The 13,911-nt window shown below is 39.7% G+C and overlaps 1 protein-coding gene across 2 annotated transcripts in view; it reads left to right on the top strand.

Moving 5' to 3' along the window:
* LOC132773140 (ubiquitin-conjugating enzyme E2 variant 1) overlaps window positions 1-13,911 on the top strand; it is a 99,325-nt gene that overhangs the window by 12,366 nt on the left and 73,048 nt on the right. For both annotated transcript variants that reach the window (XM_060772126.2, XM_060772123.2), the window contains exon 2: window positions 9,368-9,487. In XM_060772126.2, the coding sequence (XP_060628109.2) occupies window positions 9,368-9,487 (120 nt within the window). The remainder of the gene's footprint in view (window positions 1-9,367; window positions 9,488-13,911) is intronic.

Genomic DNA, 13,911 nt, shown 5'->3' with positions numbered 1-13,911 from the left:
GCATTAGTTTCTTCTGATTCCTTTGCCTTTATTAATTCTACAAGCAAGGCAATTCACCTTTTAAATGAGTTGTAGCCTGCAATGCACTATTAAACATCAAAAGGCACAATTTCTCCAAAACCAGGATATCAGTCATTTGCTTTTGGCATCCTTGGCAATGTGTGTGGGTCTAAGAGCTGTGATAAAACTTTGTAGCTCTAGTGTTGAAAGCATTTCATTGTATCATGTGAGCAAATTTGAGTGATACATCATTTGTCAGATTAGAAGTTCAGTCTTGTGATTCATAAAAAAGGTGTTTTGTGTTCGGGTATACAAATACTTTAAGTATTTATGATGGAGAGTCTGGACTTCTCACATCTTATCAGTTCAAAGTATGTTTGTTTTTAGTTTGTGTGTACCTTTAAGTTAAAGGTAAAGGGTTCCCCTGACATTCAGTCTAGTCATGTCCGACTCTGGGGGTTGGTGCTCATCTCTGTTTCTAAGCCAAAGAGCTGGTGTTGTCCATAGACACCTCCAAGGTCATGTGGCTGGCATGATTGCATGGAGCGCCGTTACCTTCCCACCAAAGCAGTACCTATTCATCTACTCACATTTGAATGTTTCCGGACTGCTAGGTTGACAGAAGCTGGGGCTAACAGCAGGAGCTCACCTCTGTCCCTGGATTCAAAGTGCTGACCTTTCAGTCAGCAAGCTCAGTAGCTCAGCGGTTTAACCCACTGCACCACCAGGCGTCCATGTGTCCCTTTATCGCTACATGAAAATGAGTTCAGAAAGATTTTTTTTAAAATCCTTAGAAATGCCAAAGTAAGCCAGTTTGTAGGAGTGATTTTGAGGGGCTTGTTTAGCTGAAAACGGCACCCCAAAAATCTGAAGATAAGTATGAGCTGAGTTTGGAAACCAGGTTTGATACTTAGACATTCCTGCAAAAAGTCTATTCTGTTTGTCCAGCCTTATGAGCAACTAGGGTTATTTTTTGCTGTCATGTGCTTTCAGGTCAATTCTGATTTACAATGACACTGTCACGGGGTTGTCTTGGCAAGGTTTCTTCAGAGGAGGCTTGCCCTTGACTTCCTCTTAGGCTGAGAGTATAAGTGGTTGTTGTTGTTGATAAGTATGATATCCTGCTTTTATTGTTCATGGGGATTCCTGTGGGTTTCTGTTGCTGGGCAGAGATTCGAACCCTAGCTTTCTAAAGTCCTAGTCCAAGCCACATTGACTCTCACAATGATCATAAGTATTATCAAAAGTACTTTGTGACAAACTTTTGCATAAAATCCTGGTTCTCTGGCCCATTCAGAATTGCTTGTTTCCTGTTTGAGTACGTGTGTATATGAAACGGAATAAAAGATAGGTGTGGGCTGTCGCTTAAGATACATCTACACTGTTGAAATGATGTGTTTTGATTCCACTTTCATTACCATGGTTCAGTGCTATATTATCCTGAAAGTTACAATTTGGTGAGGGACTAGCACCTTATAAAACTACAATATCTAGGATGCCATAGGATTCAGCCATGGCAGTTACAGTGGTATAAAACTGCATTAGTTCTGCAGTATAGACACATACATAGAATGGATTTCTTGAAAAACTTTAGAGGACTTAGTTGGGCTTTGTCTCACAAACTCTTTAAACAAGGAGCAACAGTGAAGGAATTAATGGGGGAAATGCCCAAACTTTATGGATTTTGAATTGCCACGTGGATGCTATTGGTGTCTGGGAATTGTTAGGACTGTGTTGGACTGATGTCTTAAAATTTCATACTTTTTAAAAAGCAATATGGGCATTTCGAAACTTAAAGAGAGCTTTTGTTTCACCTTCAGTTTTGCCACTTTAAGAATCCAAGTCCCTCCTTGATTCAGGAAATAGCACGAACTTCCTTCAGTAACTTTCCTCTGGTCCCATGTTATGAAGGCTTGTAAATGAACTTTTTAGGTCACTTTCTGACTCGCTGAAAGACAAATCCCCACCCATGCAAGGCTCCAGAGAATCGGGCCTGCAGATGCCAAATGTCCCAGAGTGCAGTTACAGTGCAAGCTGATCTGCGTTCTTTGATTCTGTTTGCCATGTTGTCATCTTGCTGCTGGCAGTCAATGCTGGCAGCTCTTCAGGAAACAAGAAACAGAGATTTTATTGAAGTTTCCATATTTAAGATATATAAAATCTGCTCAAATATAATTATATTCTTAAATTGCTAATGCAGTGTGTTGGGCATCCTTGGGACCACTGGGCAAGTAATTTACAATCCCTTAAGCCTTCAGTTTGCCACAAGAGCCAGCTTGTGAAATTTGTGAGAGCTTTCTTAGCTGGTCACCAGACGATGAGTACACTTGCAATAGGTGAATGGCTTTTGGTAAGTCAGCTTTAGAGCAAATTGCTTTTAATTCAAGTGTCACTCCAGCATTTAGCCAGCTTCAGAAGAATTCTAAAAAGGCAGTAATGGCTTTCATGCACAATTGGGATTTTAAGCAATAATGCAGGCTTGCTTCTGTTTGCTTTGAACCTATTCCAAACTGAGCATGTAGAAATGAAGTGATCCTGTTCTTCATGTTTCAATTGGTCGAAGATAGGGCAAGAAGCTTTGTTCAAGGTCAGAAGTATGGTTTGGAGACAGAGGCGGCCCTAGATAATTTTCAATGGTAAGCAAACAGTATTTTGGTGCCCCCCCCCCCCAACCAATCACTGATAGATATATATATTCTGTTTGTCGTGGGAGTTCTGTGTGCCATATTTGGTTCAATTCCATCATTGGTTGAGTTCAGAATGCTCTTTGATTGTAGGTGAACTATACATCCTAGTAACTACAACTTGCATATGTCAAGGTCTATTTTCCCCCAAGAGCGCCTCAAGAGCGCCCCTGGGCAAAATCAACTGTACTGCGAATGCTTACTTTGCGTAATGGGTTGAGCCGCCCCTGTTTGGAGACCATGCTTTGCATGCTGGAGATGTTTGTTTCTTTAATCGGAGCATGGAAATTACATGAAAAGCTTAAAGTAGCAGCCGATAACTGGAGGTTCCCAGACCAGATCACGTCATCTTGAGAGGGTGTGGCTCAGGCATGGGCAAACTTTGGTTCTCCAAGTGTTTTGGACTTCAACTCCCACAATTCCTAACAGCCAGTAAGCTTCCTGGGATTTCTGGGAGTTGAAGTCCAAAACACCTGGAGAACTTCTCTCTTTTTTTTCCAAGTCAGTAGCAACTTGAGAAACTGCAAGTCACTTCTGGTGTGAGAGAATTGGATGTTACCCAGGGGACGCTGGGATGTTTTTATGTTTTTACCATCTTTGTGGGAGGCTTCTCTTTTGTCCTCAAATGGGGAGCTGAATGAATTCCTATGCACATTGCACATATCTTATTTGTAGTGCAAAAGATTGTGAAAGAACAATACAATATTTACAATGAAAAACTATTTTAAGCAACATAAACTTACCAGTATTTCGATGGGAAGTATGGGCCTGCTTTTGGCTGATAAGTTAGTCCAGTTAATTAGGATTGTTGTTGTGTGCCTTCAAGTCGTTTCAGACTTGTGGTGACCCACAAAGTTTAGAGCCAGGGTAAATTACCTTGGAGGGCCTCATGTGGCCTTAGTTTGGGGACCCTTGACCTAGGACCTCACCCCAAAATAGGAATGAAACTTGTCTCTCAAAACTGCCAAATAACAAGAACATTGGTTTGATGAGCTTAACATTGGGCAGTACATTTAAGAAATTGTAATTGGAGCAATGTATGCGCATCATGTTATTGTTTTGTGCCTTTGAGTCATTTGCAACTTATGGCAACTAAAAGGCAAACATGCCATGGGGTTTCTTAGAAAGATTTGTTTAGATGAGATTGATCTTTACCTTCTTTTGAAATTGAGACATTGTGACTTGCCCAAGGTCACACAGTGTATTTTCTTAGCTGAGCAATCTTTTGAACCCTGGTCTTCCTATGTCCTAGTCCAACACTCACATCACTTCAACATAGATTATTACGTAATAGGCAAAGATAAAGGTAAAGGTTTCCGCTTGACGTTAAGTCTAGTCCTGTTTGACTCTGGGGGGTGGTGCTCATTTCCATTTCTAAGTTGAAGAGCATGTTTTTAAACTGGTAGGTTGGCAGAAGCTGGGGCTTACAGTAAGAACTCACTCCTCTCTCCAAATTCGAACTGCCAACCTTTCGGTCAGCAAGTTCAGCAGCTCAATGGTTTAACCCGCTGTGCCACCAGGGGCACAATACTCGATTACCAAAAAGTTCTTAAGGTATTTGCATATTAAATGCTACATTGCTCATTATGTATAAATAAAAATTGGCAATATATTTCTAATTCTGGAGATACATTTTCCATTTCATTGATTGTGTCACATTATTGCAGTAGTAATGAACCCTGGCTTTCCAATGAGAGTGTGCCTGGCTGTACTATTACTCCTAGCATGGATCTCCCCCCCCCCCCCCCGCCTTCCTTTGGGGGACCGTGTGTTGAACCTCAGATGGTTTTTGAAATTAAGGTCTTGAAACTTCAGGTTTACACTGAGTCTCCTTGAGGCCCTTTTTGGGGAAATAGTTGGACTATTAATCAAATAAATTACTAATCACTGAACAGTAATTCAGGATTGGTGCTGGTAGGGATGATATGTTTAAGAATGTGATAAACATTCAAAAGTTTGAAAACCGCTACATTAGACCAAGCTTTTTTAAAGTGTAATTCAGAACAGAAGAAACTGGAAAAGTTTTTCTCAAGGTTTCTCAAGGCTGTCTTGTAGCTGAACTACCAGGCTAAATTACTGCATGTGATGCAGTAGTGCAAGCGTTTATAGGATAGGATGGGACATATATACAAATGAGCTTAAAGTCACAGCGGTGGATGTGATTTCTACTTCTAACTACTTTCATGATTGAAGATGAGAGCCAGCCTCTACTTCAAAAGCTTCTTTTTCATATATGTGTGTGTGTTTATCTATGTAATTTATTGTGTTTTTATGTTCATTTGTTTTTTAATTTGTTGTTCCCTGCCTCAAGCCATCAGGAGTGCTGGGTAATAAATAAAATGTATTATTATTATTATTATTATTATTATTATGTCCTGGTTTTGGTAGAAACAACATATAAATAAAGCAAAGTGAATTGTAACAACAAAAGAACCTGCATTTATACACTAAAGCTAGATGCATCAGGAATGTTGGTGTGGAAATGTGATGTGTAGAGAATATGTGAATGAGGCATCTTCTGTTCCTGGTTGGTTCTAGCAGAATGTAGCCTGTGGCAAAATGGTGGGAGCTGATCCTGTTGAGAAGAGTCACCAAGATTGGTGGCCTTGATAACTATATCCTTTTGTTGTTGTTATATGCCTTAAGGTAGTTTCTGACTTGTGACTCTTAAGTCCAAACCATCATGAGTGCTCATTGGCAAGATTTGTTCAGAGGCATTTGCCTCCTGAGGCTGAGAGAAAGTAACATGCCCAAATGGGTTTCCGTGATTGAGCAGAGATGCAGATCATGGTCTCCAGGGTTGTAGCCCAGTGTTCAGACCACTATTTCGTTCTGTCTCTCCTTGGTCGCCTTGTACTGCATGGTTTCGTCTAATCAGCTTTACAAGCTCATTTACATTTTGTTTTAGCAAATTCCTGACAATGAACTCTGTGCCTAAGTGTCGTCTTTTGAGCTTTTTTGGATGACCTTGAGCTCCAGTCTAATGAGAGAGAAGCCTTAGTCAATATTATTTCTCCACACTGTATTACATGACTTTATGCATTTCTATCTTTTCTCACATTCTTATTTTAGTTGAAGACCCCCAGATGTTGGTGTCTTCAGTCAAAGGGTTGCTTCTTCTGTCCTCCTTCTCTAGCTGTACATTATATTTTCTTAATGTGCCTTGGACCCTATGCTTTATTTCAAGTTTGGTCTCCCATGGATTTATATAAACACATTATTATATTGGCAGGTGTTTTTTCTCTCTCTTCCTAATGGTCCCAGTATAGATTTTGTGTTTTTCACAGTGGATGCACATTGGACTGACGTGTTCACTGATCTGTGCTGGGACTTTAAACTACATATTAGGGGCTACTACAGCTCCCATTAGTCCCTTACAGAAGTTGAATAATATATCTGGGTCGTGGTCATACTGTTGCACTCAGTATTTTACCTTCTCTACTTAATGGCAGCTGCTTTGGTATAAAAATGCCAGATGGTGTGACATTAAATATATTTAGCTAAATATAGGTTAACAGTGGGCATGTTAGTCCTAAGCATAGTAAACTCACTGTCATTTTCCCAGTTGTAACTATGTCCATTTTAAATTATAGAATGGGGAAAAATCAATTCATTTGTTGAGTCTCCATATTTAATTTGTAATGAATAGATATGTTGAGTTTAGCAACTAGGGACTGGTTATTTATTTATTCATCTTTCTGAAATCAGTGGAATGTATTATTATTATTATTATTATTATTATTATTATTATTATTAGCTGTAGTTGTAGTTGTAGTAGCAGTAGTGTTTATGTCCCACTTCTTCTCTTCCAAAGGAGACTCAAAGCAGCTAGCTCAAAATTCTGTTAAATCCATTGGGTCTTGTCACACTCCCCTAGTGGCACAGCATGTTAAACCACTGGGCTACTGAACTTACTGACTGAAAGGTTGACGGTTCAAATCCAGGGAACGGGGTGAGCTCCTGCTGTTAGCCCAAGCTTCTGCTAACCTAGCAGTTCGAAAACATGCAAATGTGAGTAGATCAATAAGTACCACTTCTGCGGGAAGGTAGCGGCGCTCCATGCAGTCATGCTGGCCTCTTGGCCTTGGAGATGTCTACGGACAATGCTAGCTCTTCAGCTTAGAAATAGAGATGAGCACCACCCGCCAGAGATGGACACGACTAGACTTAATGTCAGGGGAAACCTTCCTTGATATCTTGTCACAGTGTAACTAAATCTGGCTGTTTGTCTCCCATTGGAGCCTTGATTTACATGCTTGATATTAAATTATTAACTTGGATGTTGAAAATGTCGTAAATATTTCAGACTTCAATCTATGTCTACTGGACATTTCATAGTATAGAAACAGCAGGTACAATATCTTTTAATTTCATGTATTAAACAATTTCCTGTCCTTCATCATGGATTAGTTATGAATATGTTTGATATATGGCCAGCAGACATTCCCCACATTTCAATAAAATACTTGTTCAAGGAAAGGAAATACGTTGGAGCTTTTTGTGGCTGTAAGGGTTACTGCTGCCTTCAACAAAAAGGATGTACAAGATGTATGGATTAGAGAGTTTCAGTCCCTCAACTTCTTATGCTCTGTGTTTATGACGCTACTAAAGTAGTGAGCAGCTGTCAACGTGTCACACTTGGTTATCTCAGGATCTGTTTATTCAAAAGATAGTTTAATGTCCTTTTAAATTTGTCCTCTTTTGGAAGACATTTGCTATTTATGGAAAGCATTGTCCTTGAATTGGGAGCTTTGCTGCTTTGGTTGTTACTGTATGTGGATATTGTTTAATGGGCTTTCAGCTATATATGACCTTACCAGGGCAGGCAAAGAACAAGCCAATATTGTTTTCCACTTTTCCTAAATGGAGGAAATTTTAAATAAACAATTAAAAGAAATTGTGGTACTCCTGGCCTTCCTTCCTTACTTCCTTAGGTGATCCCTCGTTATCTGAGTATGATGGCTGTCCAAGTGTAGTTTCTTTGCGATTGATATGTAGGTGACTGTCGAGTCCTATTCTTGATCCTCATGTTCTTCCACAGGTGGAAGGTGGTCCTGGTTAGGGTTGGCTTGACGCATCTTCCTTTTGGCATGTTTCTCCTTTTCACCATCCATTTGTGCCGCTTCGAGTTCTGCAGCAGTGCTAGTCACAGCTGACCTCCAGTTAGAGCACCCAAGGGTCAGGGCTTCCCAGTTCTTGGTGTCTATGCCACAGTTTTTAAGTTTAGCCTTAGGTGGCTTTGGAGGGGTGCATGAAACTCATAGGCCATTTTCCTACCCCAGGTTTATAGCTTCATAAGTGCAAAGTTGCTGCAGGTGGCAAATCTCTCTTTTTAAAAAAGATTCTGCTTTTGCAAAGACAGATGTTTCCCATTGTTGCCTTGAAGGATCAATAGTTCTCAGTTACCTGTTGTCCGTCTTAATCTAATACTGAGGTTAAGTTGATTCTTGTCCTTCTGGACCTTATTGGATTTTTGTTTGGCTGTGTGGATAAGGGATGAGTGCTCAGTCCATTAATTCTAGAAAAATCTTTAGCTCTTTTCTTGAAAGATTAGAGTTGTGTTCCCAAACAAATTGAAAGCACTTGTCTCTGGGAGAGGCAAAGTGCCCTGATGTTTCCCACGTTTTAATTGTTCCTTACTGATCTGGCCTTTTAGCTCTGTAGTTCAGAATCTATTTGCTACCGTAGAAAATGTGAGTCTTAACTTACTTGAATGCCAGAGATACAGATTTGGAACCATGTCAAAATTGTTGCTATATACTTTCCTGAAAGCATACTGTTGTTGTATTTCCTCATCTGCCTTGCTGTGTTTCTGATAAACCTATAGTTTTGATTTACAGGGTGTGTGTGGTGTGTGTGAGTGTGTGAGTGTATCCTCTTTTTAGTTAAAGTTGTATATCTGGGTTTAGTTCATTGTACACAGAAAAAAAAGGAAAACAGGTAAACCCATTTCTTAGGCATAACAGACAATGCAATTTAAATTTTGTAAATTAGAAATACAGTAGAGTCTCGCTTATCCAGCATTCATCCAATGTTCTGTATTATCCAACATAGTCTGCCTCCTGCCTGGATGAATAGCTGTTTCAATACATTGTGATGCTTTGTTGCTAAATTTGTAAATACAGCAATTACTATATAATGTTACCATGTATTGAATTGCTTTTTCTGTTGAGTTGTTGTAAAACATGATGTTTTGGTGCTTAATTTGTTAAATCATAATGCGATGTGATGTTTAATAGGTTTTTCCTTAATCCCTTCTTATTATCCAACATTTTCACTTATCTAATTGTTTATGTTGGATAAATGGGAATCTACTGTACATCCATTGTAACTATTGTCCAACTGTTCATGCAAAGGCAATACTGCCACAATTCAATTTAAGAATTCAGATGTGAGGTTTGAGTGATCCATAGTGTAGCTACGGTGCAGAATTAATGCAGCTTCAAACCACTTTAACTGCCATGGCTCACTGCTTTGGAATCATAGGAGTTGTGGCTTTACAAGACATTTTGCCTTCTCTGCCAAAGAATGCTAATGCCTCACCTAACTGCAAATCCCAGGATTCCATAGCATTGAGTCATGTCATTCAAAGTGCTATTTAGATAATAAACTTATTATTATCTTATTATATAAACTTACTAAAGGGTCTAAAAGTAAAAAAATTATTCTATTTTGTCAAACAGGGAAAAGACTTCAAGAATGGATTAGTGTCATCTTGTGCTTCTCTCTGATGTCTTTCAACTTTTACAAGCTCCTCTTCTGCTTGAGATTGGAACATGCCTTCTCAATTATTGTCGCAATACGTAAGTATACCCTGGTTTCAGTCCTGTAAAGTAATATTTTCCTTAACTATTGAAGTATATGTTGGAAGCAGAATGGCATCATGGCTGTGTGCAGAATGCCTTTGCACTAATTAAAAAAATGTCTACAGGTAGAATTTGGAGACAACACAAGGTCCATTCGCTTGACCTTTGTCTCTCAATTGCCCCATTGTATGCAAGTGGAATGATATATTAACCTAATGAGAAATCATGGGGCAGTGGTATAGAATTTAAATAATGATGATCAAGTGTACTCTGAAAATGAAAACTTGATTTGAAAAATTAGTTTGGGAAATGTTTTATCCTCTTCTCTGAATAGCATTCCTGGGGATGCTTTATACAGCACATAAGCACCCTAGCCATCATTACAAATTGGTCTTTGGATAGAGCCTGTGATCTATGACACCATTTTTCAAATCATGTGTTTCATTTACCTTTAGTGGTGGGTAGCAACTATGTCTTCCTTTTGATACTGATGTTGGAGAATGGAGTCAATGTTTTTTTCAGTTTTCAGGTGCCAGTGTAGAGATGAGAAGGAGTATCAATTTTCAGTTGTAAACTAGATCAAAGTTCCAGTAAGTGATGCCACTGACCCATAACCATAAGCCAAGAATATCACTAAAGGTTTTGTGTCTTATTTGCTTTTAATCCCCTCCTTTTCTGTGTGTGGATCCATTTATTTATTTCCTATTTGGGTTGCTGTGAGTTTTCTGGACTGTATGGCCATGTTCCAGAAGCATTCTCTCCTTTCACCCACATCTATGGCAGGCATCCTCAGAGGTTGAGGGGTCTGTTGGAAACTAAGTGAGTGAGGTTTATATATCTGTGGAGTCTCCAGGGTGGGAGAAAGAACTCTTGTCTTCTTGAGGAACATATGAATATTGCAATTTGCCACCTTGATTAGCATTTAATGGCCTGCAGTTTCAAGGCCTGGCTGGTTGCTGCCTGGGGAATCCTTTGTTGAGAGATGTTAGCTGGCCCTGATTGATTCTTGTCTGGCTACCAGTATATAAAAAAACCCCTCTAAAATCAGAACAGTAAATAAAGAGCAAGACTAAAAAAGCAGCAGAATTCCAGACAAGAATCAAACAGGGCCAGCTAACACCTCCCAACAAAGGATTCTTCAGGCATCAGCCAGCCAGGCCTTGAAATTACATACCATTAAATGCAACATTCACATGTACCTCAAGAAGACAAGAGTTCTTTTCCCCACCCTGGACATTGCACAGATATATGAACCTCACTCATTTATATTCTAACAGACTCTTCAACCTTTGAGGATGTCTACCATAGAAGTGGGCGAAACATCAGGAGAGAATGCTTCTGGAACATGGCCATACAGCTCGGAAAACTCACAGCAACCCAGTGTTTCCAGCCATGAAAGCCTTCAGCAACATATTTTCCTATTTGTTTGTTGAATTAATGTCTCCCATTTCACCCATATCTCAGGGCAGGCAATAATAGGCATTGTGATGTCTCTCCAGCTGACCTGGGGGGTTTACCAAATTTGCTCTCATTGTGACAGAAATCCTACCACACCCATTGTTTTTCCTTTGAAAAACAAGCCATGTACATTATGACCCCACAGAACAAGTATCCACGTTCTGTTTAGCCATGTCCAATAAAATATGTCGTCTTTAAGCATTTTCCAGGTCCTCTAGCATGACTCTGTTTATTTTTGCACCTGCAATCCTTCATTTCAAAAGAGTTCACTATTATCCACAGTTTTAGATATCCACCTGGATTCTGGGAACATATCCCACGTGGATAAAGGAATCTGATGCTTTCTGGGACTCTTGTTTCTGGGATTGTACTTGATCATAAAGACTATGAAGATCATGAGCTTTATTTTAGTGGAAACCCCACATTTTGATTTCTGTTGTTTGCTGTGATTGCCAGAGCTCTTGAAATGCACACATCTGCCATTCCCTTTTCTGGCTGGCTCTTTGTTATTCTAGCTCCTAGTCCTTGAATTGTATGCTCTGACATCTCATGGAATTGTCTTACCTCAGCACTGAAACAGATAGAAACAATGGCCTTTGGCCAATTACCTTTCCCAGAGATGTATATATATCCAAAATACAATTCTGATGGCACAGTGGGTTAAACTGCTGAGCTGCTGAACTTGCTGATAAAAAGATCAGTGGTTTGAATCCGGGGAGCGGGGTGAGCTCCCACTATTAGGCCCAGCTTCTGCCAACCTCACAGTTTGAAAAGATGCAAATGTGAGTAGATCAGTAGGTACCTCTTCAGTGGGAAGGTAATGGTGCTCCATGCAGTCATGCCGGCCACATGACTTTGGAGGTGTCTATGGACAATGCCAGTTCTTCACTTAAGAAATGGAGATGAGACCACCCCCCCAGAGTTGGACACAACTAGATTTAATGTCAAGGGAAACCTTTGCCTTTACTTAGCCTTTGGATTGGGATATGAAACCATCAACCATTGACTTAATTCCAAAACCTCATCCCTTTATCACTGGGTTGGCCCTAATACATAAACCAGAGCTGGTACCAAATGGGGTGAAAAATACAGAATATAATTTGAGTAGGATCTAGACCACAGCCATCAGAAAATAAGAGCTGATCTTATAGCTTTGGTTGTAATCTCTACTATGTTAATTATAAGCTTATCTTATAATTTTATTTGCTTTATAAACATTGCACAACCTTTAATATTTTATTTGACTGTATAATTATATTGCATTCTCTTCCGGAGGATGGGGACTGACTTCATGCCATTCAGCCTAGGTTACTATGGTGCTTTGTGTATAATAAATTTAATTACATGAGGTCTTGGCCTATAAAGTATTTTTAGAAGATGAATCTTGCAGAAGAACATCCTGTTATGTACAAGATATTCAGGGATGGAAGCTTCTCAGGTGTGGATTTTTTATATTGTTTTTCATTACCAGTCATTATTACTATAAATTCTTGGCTTGATGTGTCCTACAAAATAAACTCAGTAAAAGGCATCTTGCAATCTGGCATAGTTTTTAATTTTGTGAGTAACTTCTCAATAGATTAGAATAAAATGCCACCTTCTCAGTTGTGGAAGACAGTTCAGGGGAGCTTTTTTGTAACAACTTCAGTGTAGAAGGATCTTGTTCCCTGTAGAAATGCTAGGCTTGGACATTTTGTCCCTGAGCCTGAGTTTGAAGGATACACAGGCCACGTCCTCTTCTACATATAAAAAGAGGTGTGCCTTAACATTGTCCTTTTCTCTGAAAGTCAGTTCTTCCATTTCAATATCAGTGTAATTGTTGCCTTGGAAGCTGTGATGCAAATGCTGTATTAGGAATCTGTACACAGTGAGCTATTATAAGTGCAAACTTTTTAGTTTTAAGCAACTCTCATAGGACAGCAGATGGCAGCTTGTTCTGTTTGACTTCAGATTTTCCTACCAGCAGCCACTCCAGTTCAAGACAGAACATAGTCCAGGTTCAATGTTTTACCCTTAGAACTTACCCAATGATGATTTATCAGAATTATCTCCTAAAACATAGCTTTACTGAACTGTCACAGGGCCAAACTAGGTATCATGTTAAATACATGAATAAAAAAAGTTGCTGGCATCAACTGGTATTTGAATTTCAAAGGGGGTGGTAGTGATGGTGATGTTGGAGGATATTGCACTGCACTGCTAAACTAGTGCTGCTTTGAGAGGAAGTGTGTAGTTTTTTGTCTTGGTTTAGTCTTACTTGCAGAAATATTAGTGGAAGCTCCATCCACTCTTAAGTTATGTGCATTATGTCTTCCACTGTGAAATTCTCAGTTTTTATCAGGGCCACGCATAGTGGATAACAGCTGATAACTTTTTATTTTTAATTAATATAAGTGTTCACTATAGCAACCAAACAACGGCACACAACATATTAAAAATCATGCACGCCCCCGGTGGTGCAGTGGATTAAACCACTAAGCTGCTAAACTTGTTGACCGAAAGGTCACAGGTTTGAATCCAGAGAGTGGTGTGAGTTTCCGCTGTCAGCCCCAGCTTCTGCCAACCTAGCAATTCGAAAACATGCAAATGTGAGTAGATCAATAGGTACCGCTTCAGCGGGAAGGTAACAGCACTCCATGCAGTCATGCTGCCCACATGACCTTGGAGGTGTCTATGGACAATGTCAGCTCTTTGGCTTAGAAATGGAGATGAGCACCACCCCCAGAGTCAGACACGACTGGACTTAATGTCAGGGGAAAACCTTTACACACCCCTGAAACCTATATCCCTCACCAGATAGCCCTCACTTCCCCACACCTCTGTACCCTTCACCATGACTTCTGTCACTAATGCACTGTGAGGCCTTTAAGCCAATTTAGCTATCCTTCTTCATATGCTAATGATCCCCTCTATGTTGCTAACTCTCCACTCAGATATGCAATGGCCAGCTTCCACTTTTCCAA

Source organism: Anolis sagrei, chromosome 4, assembly GCF_037176765.1.
Source record: "Anolis sagrei isolate rAnoSag1 chromosome 4, rAnoSag1.mat, whole genome shotgun sequence".
Classification (NCBI taxonomy): Eukaryota; Metazoa; Chordata; class Lepidosauria; order Squamata; family Dactyloidae; genus Anolis; species Anolis sagrei.
Note: the sequence above shows the minus strand (reverse complement) of the source record. Positions and strands in the feature narration are given on the sequence as shown.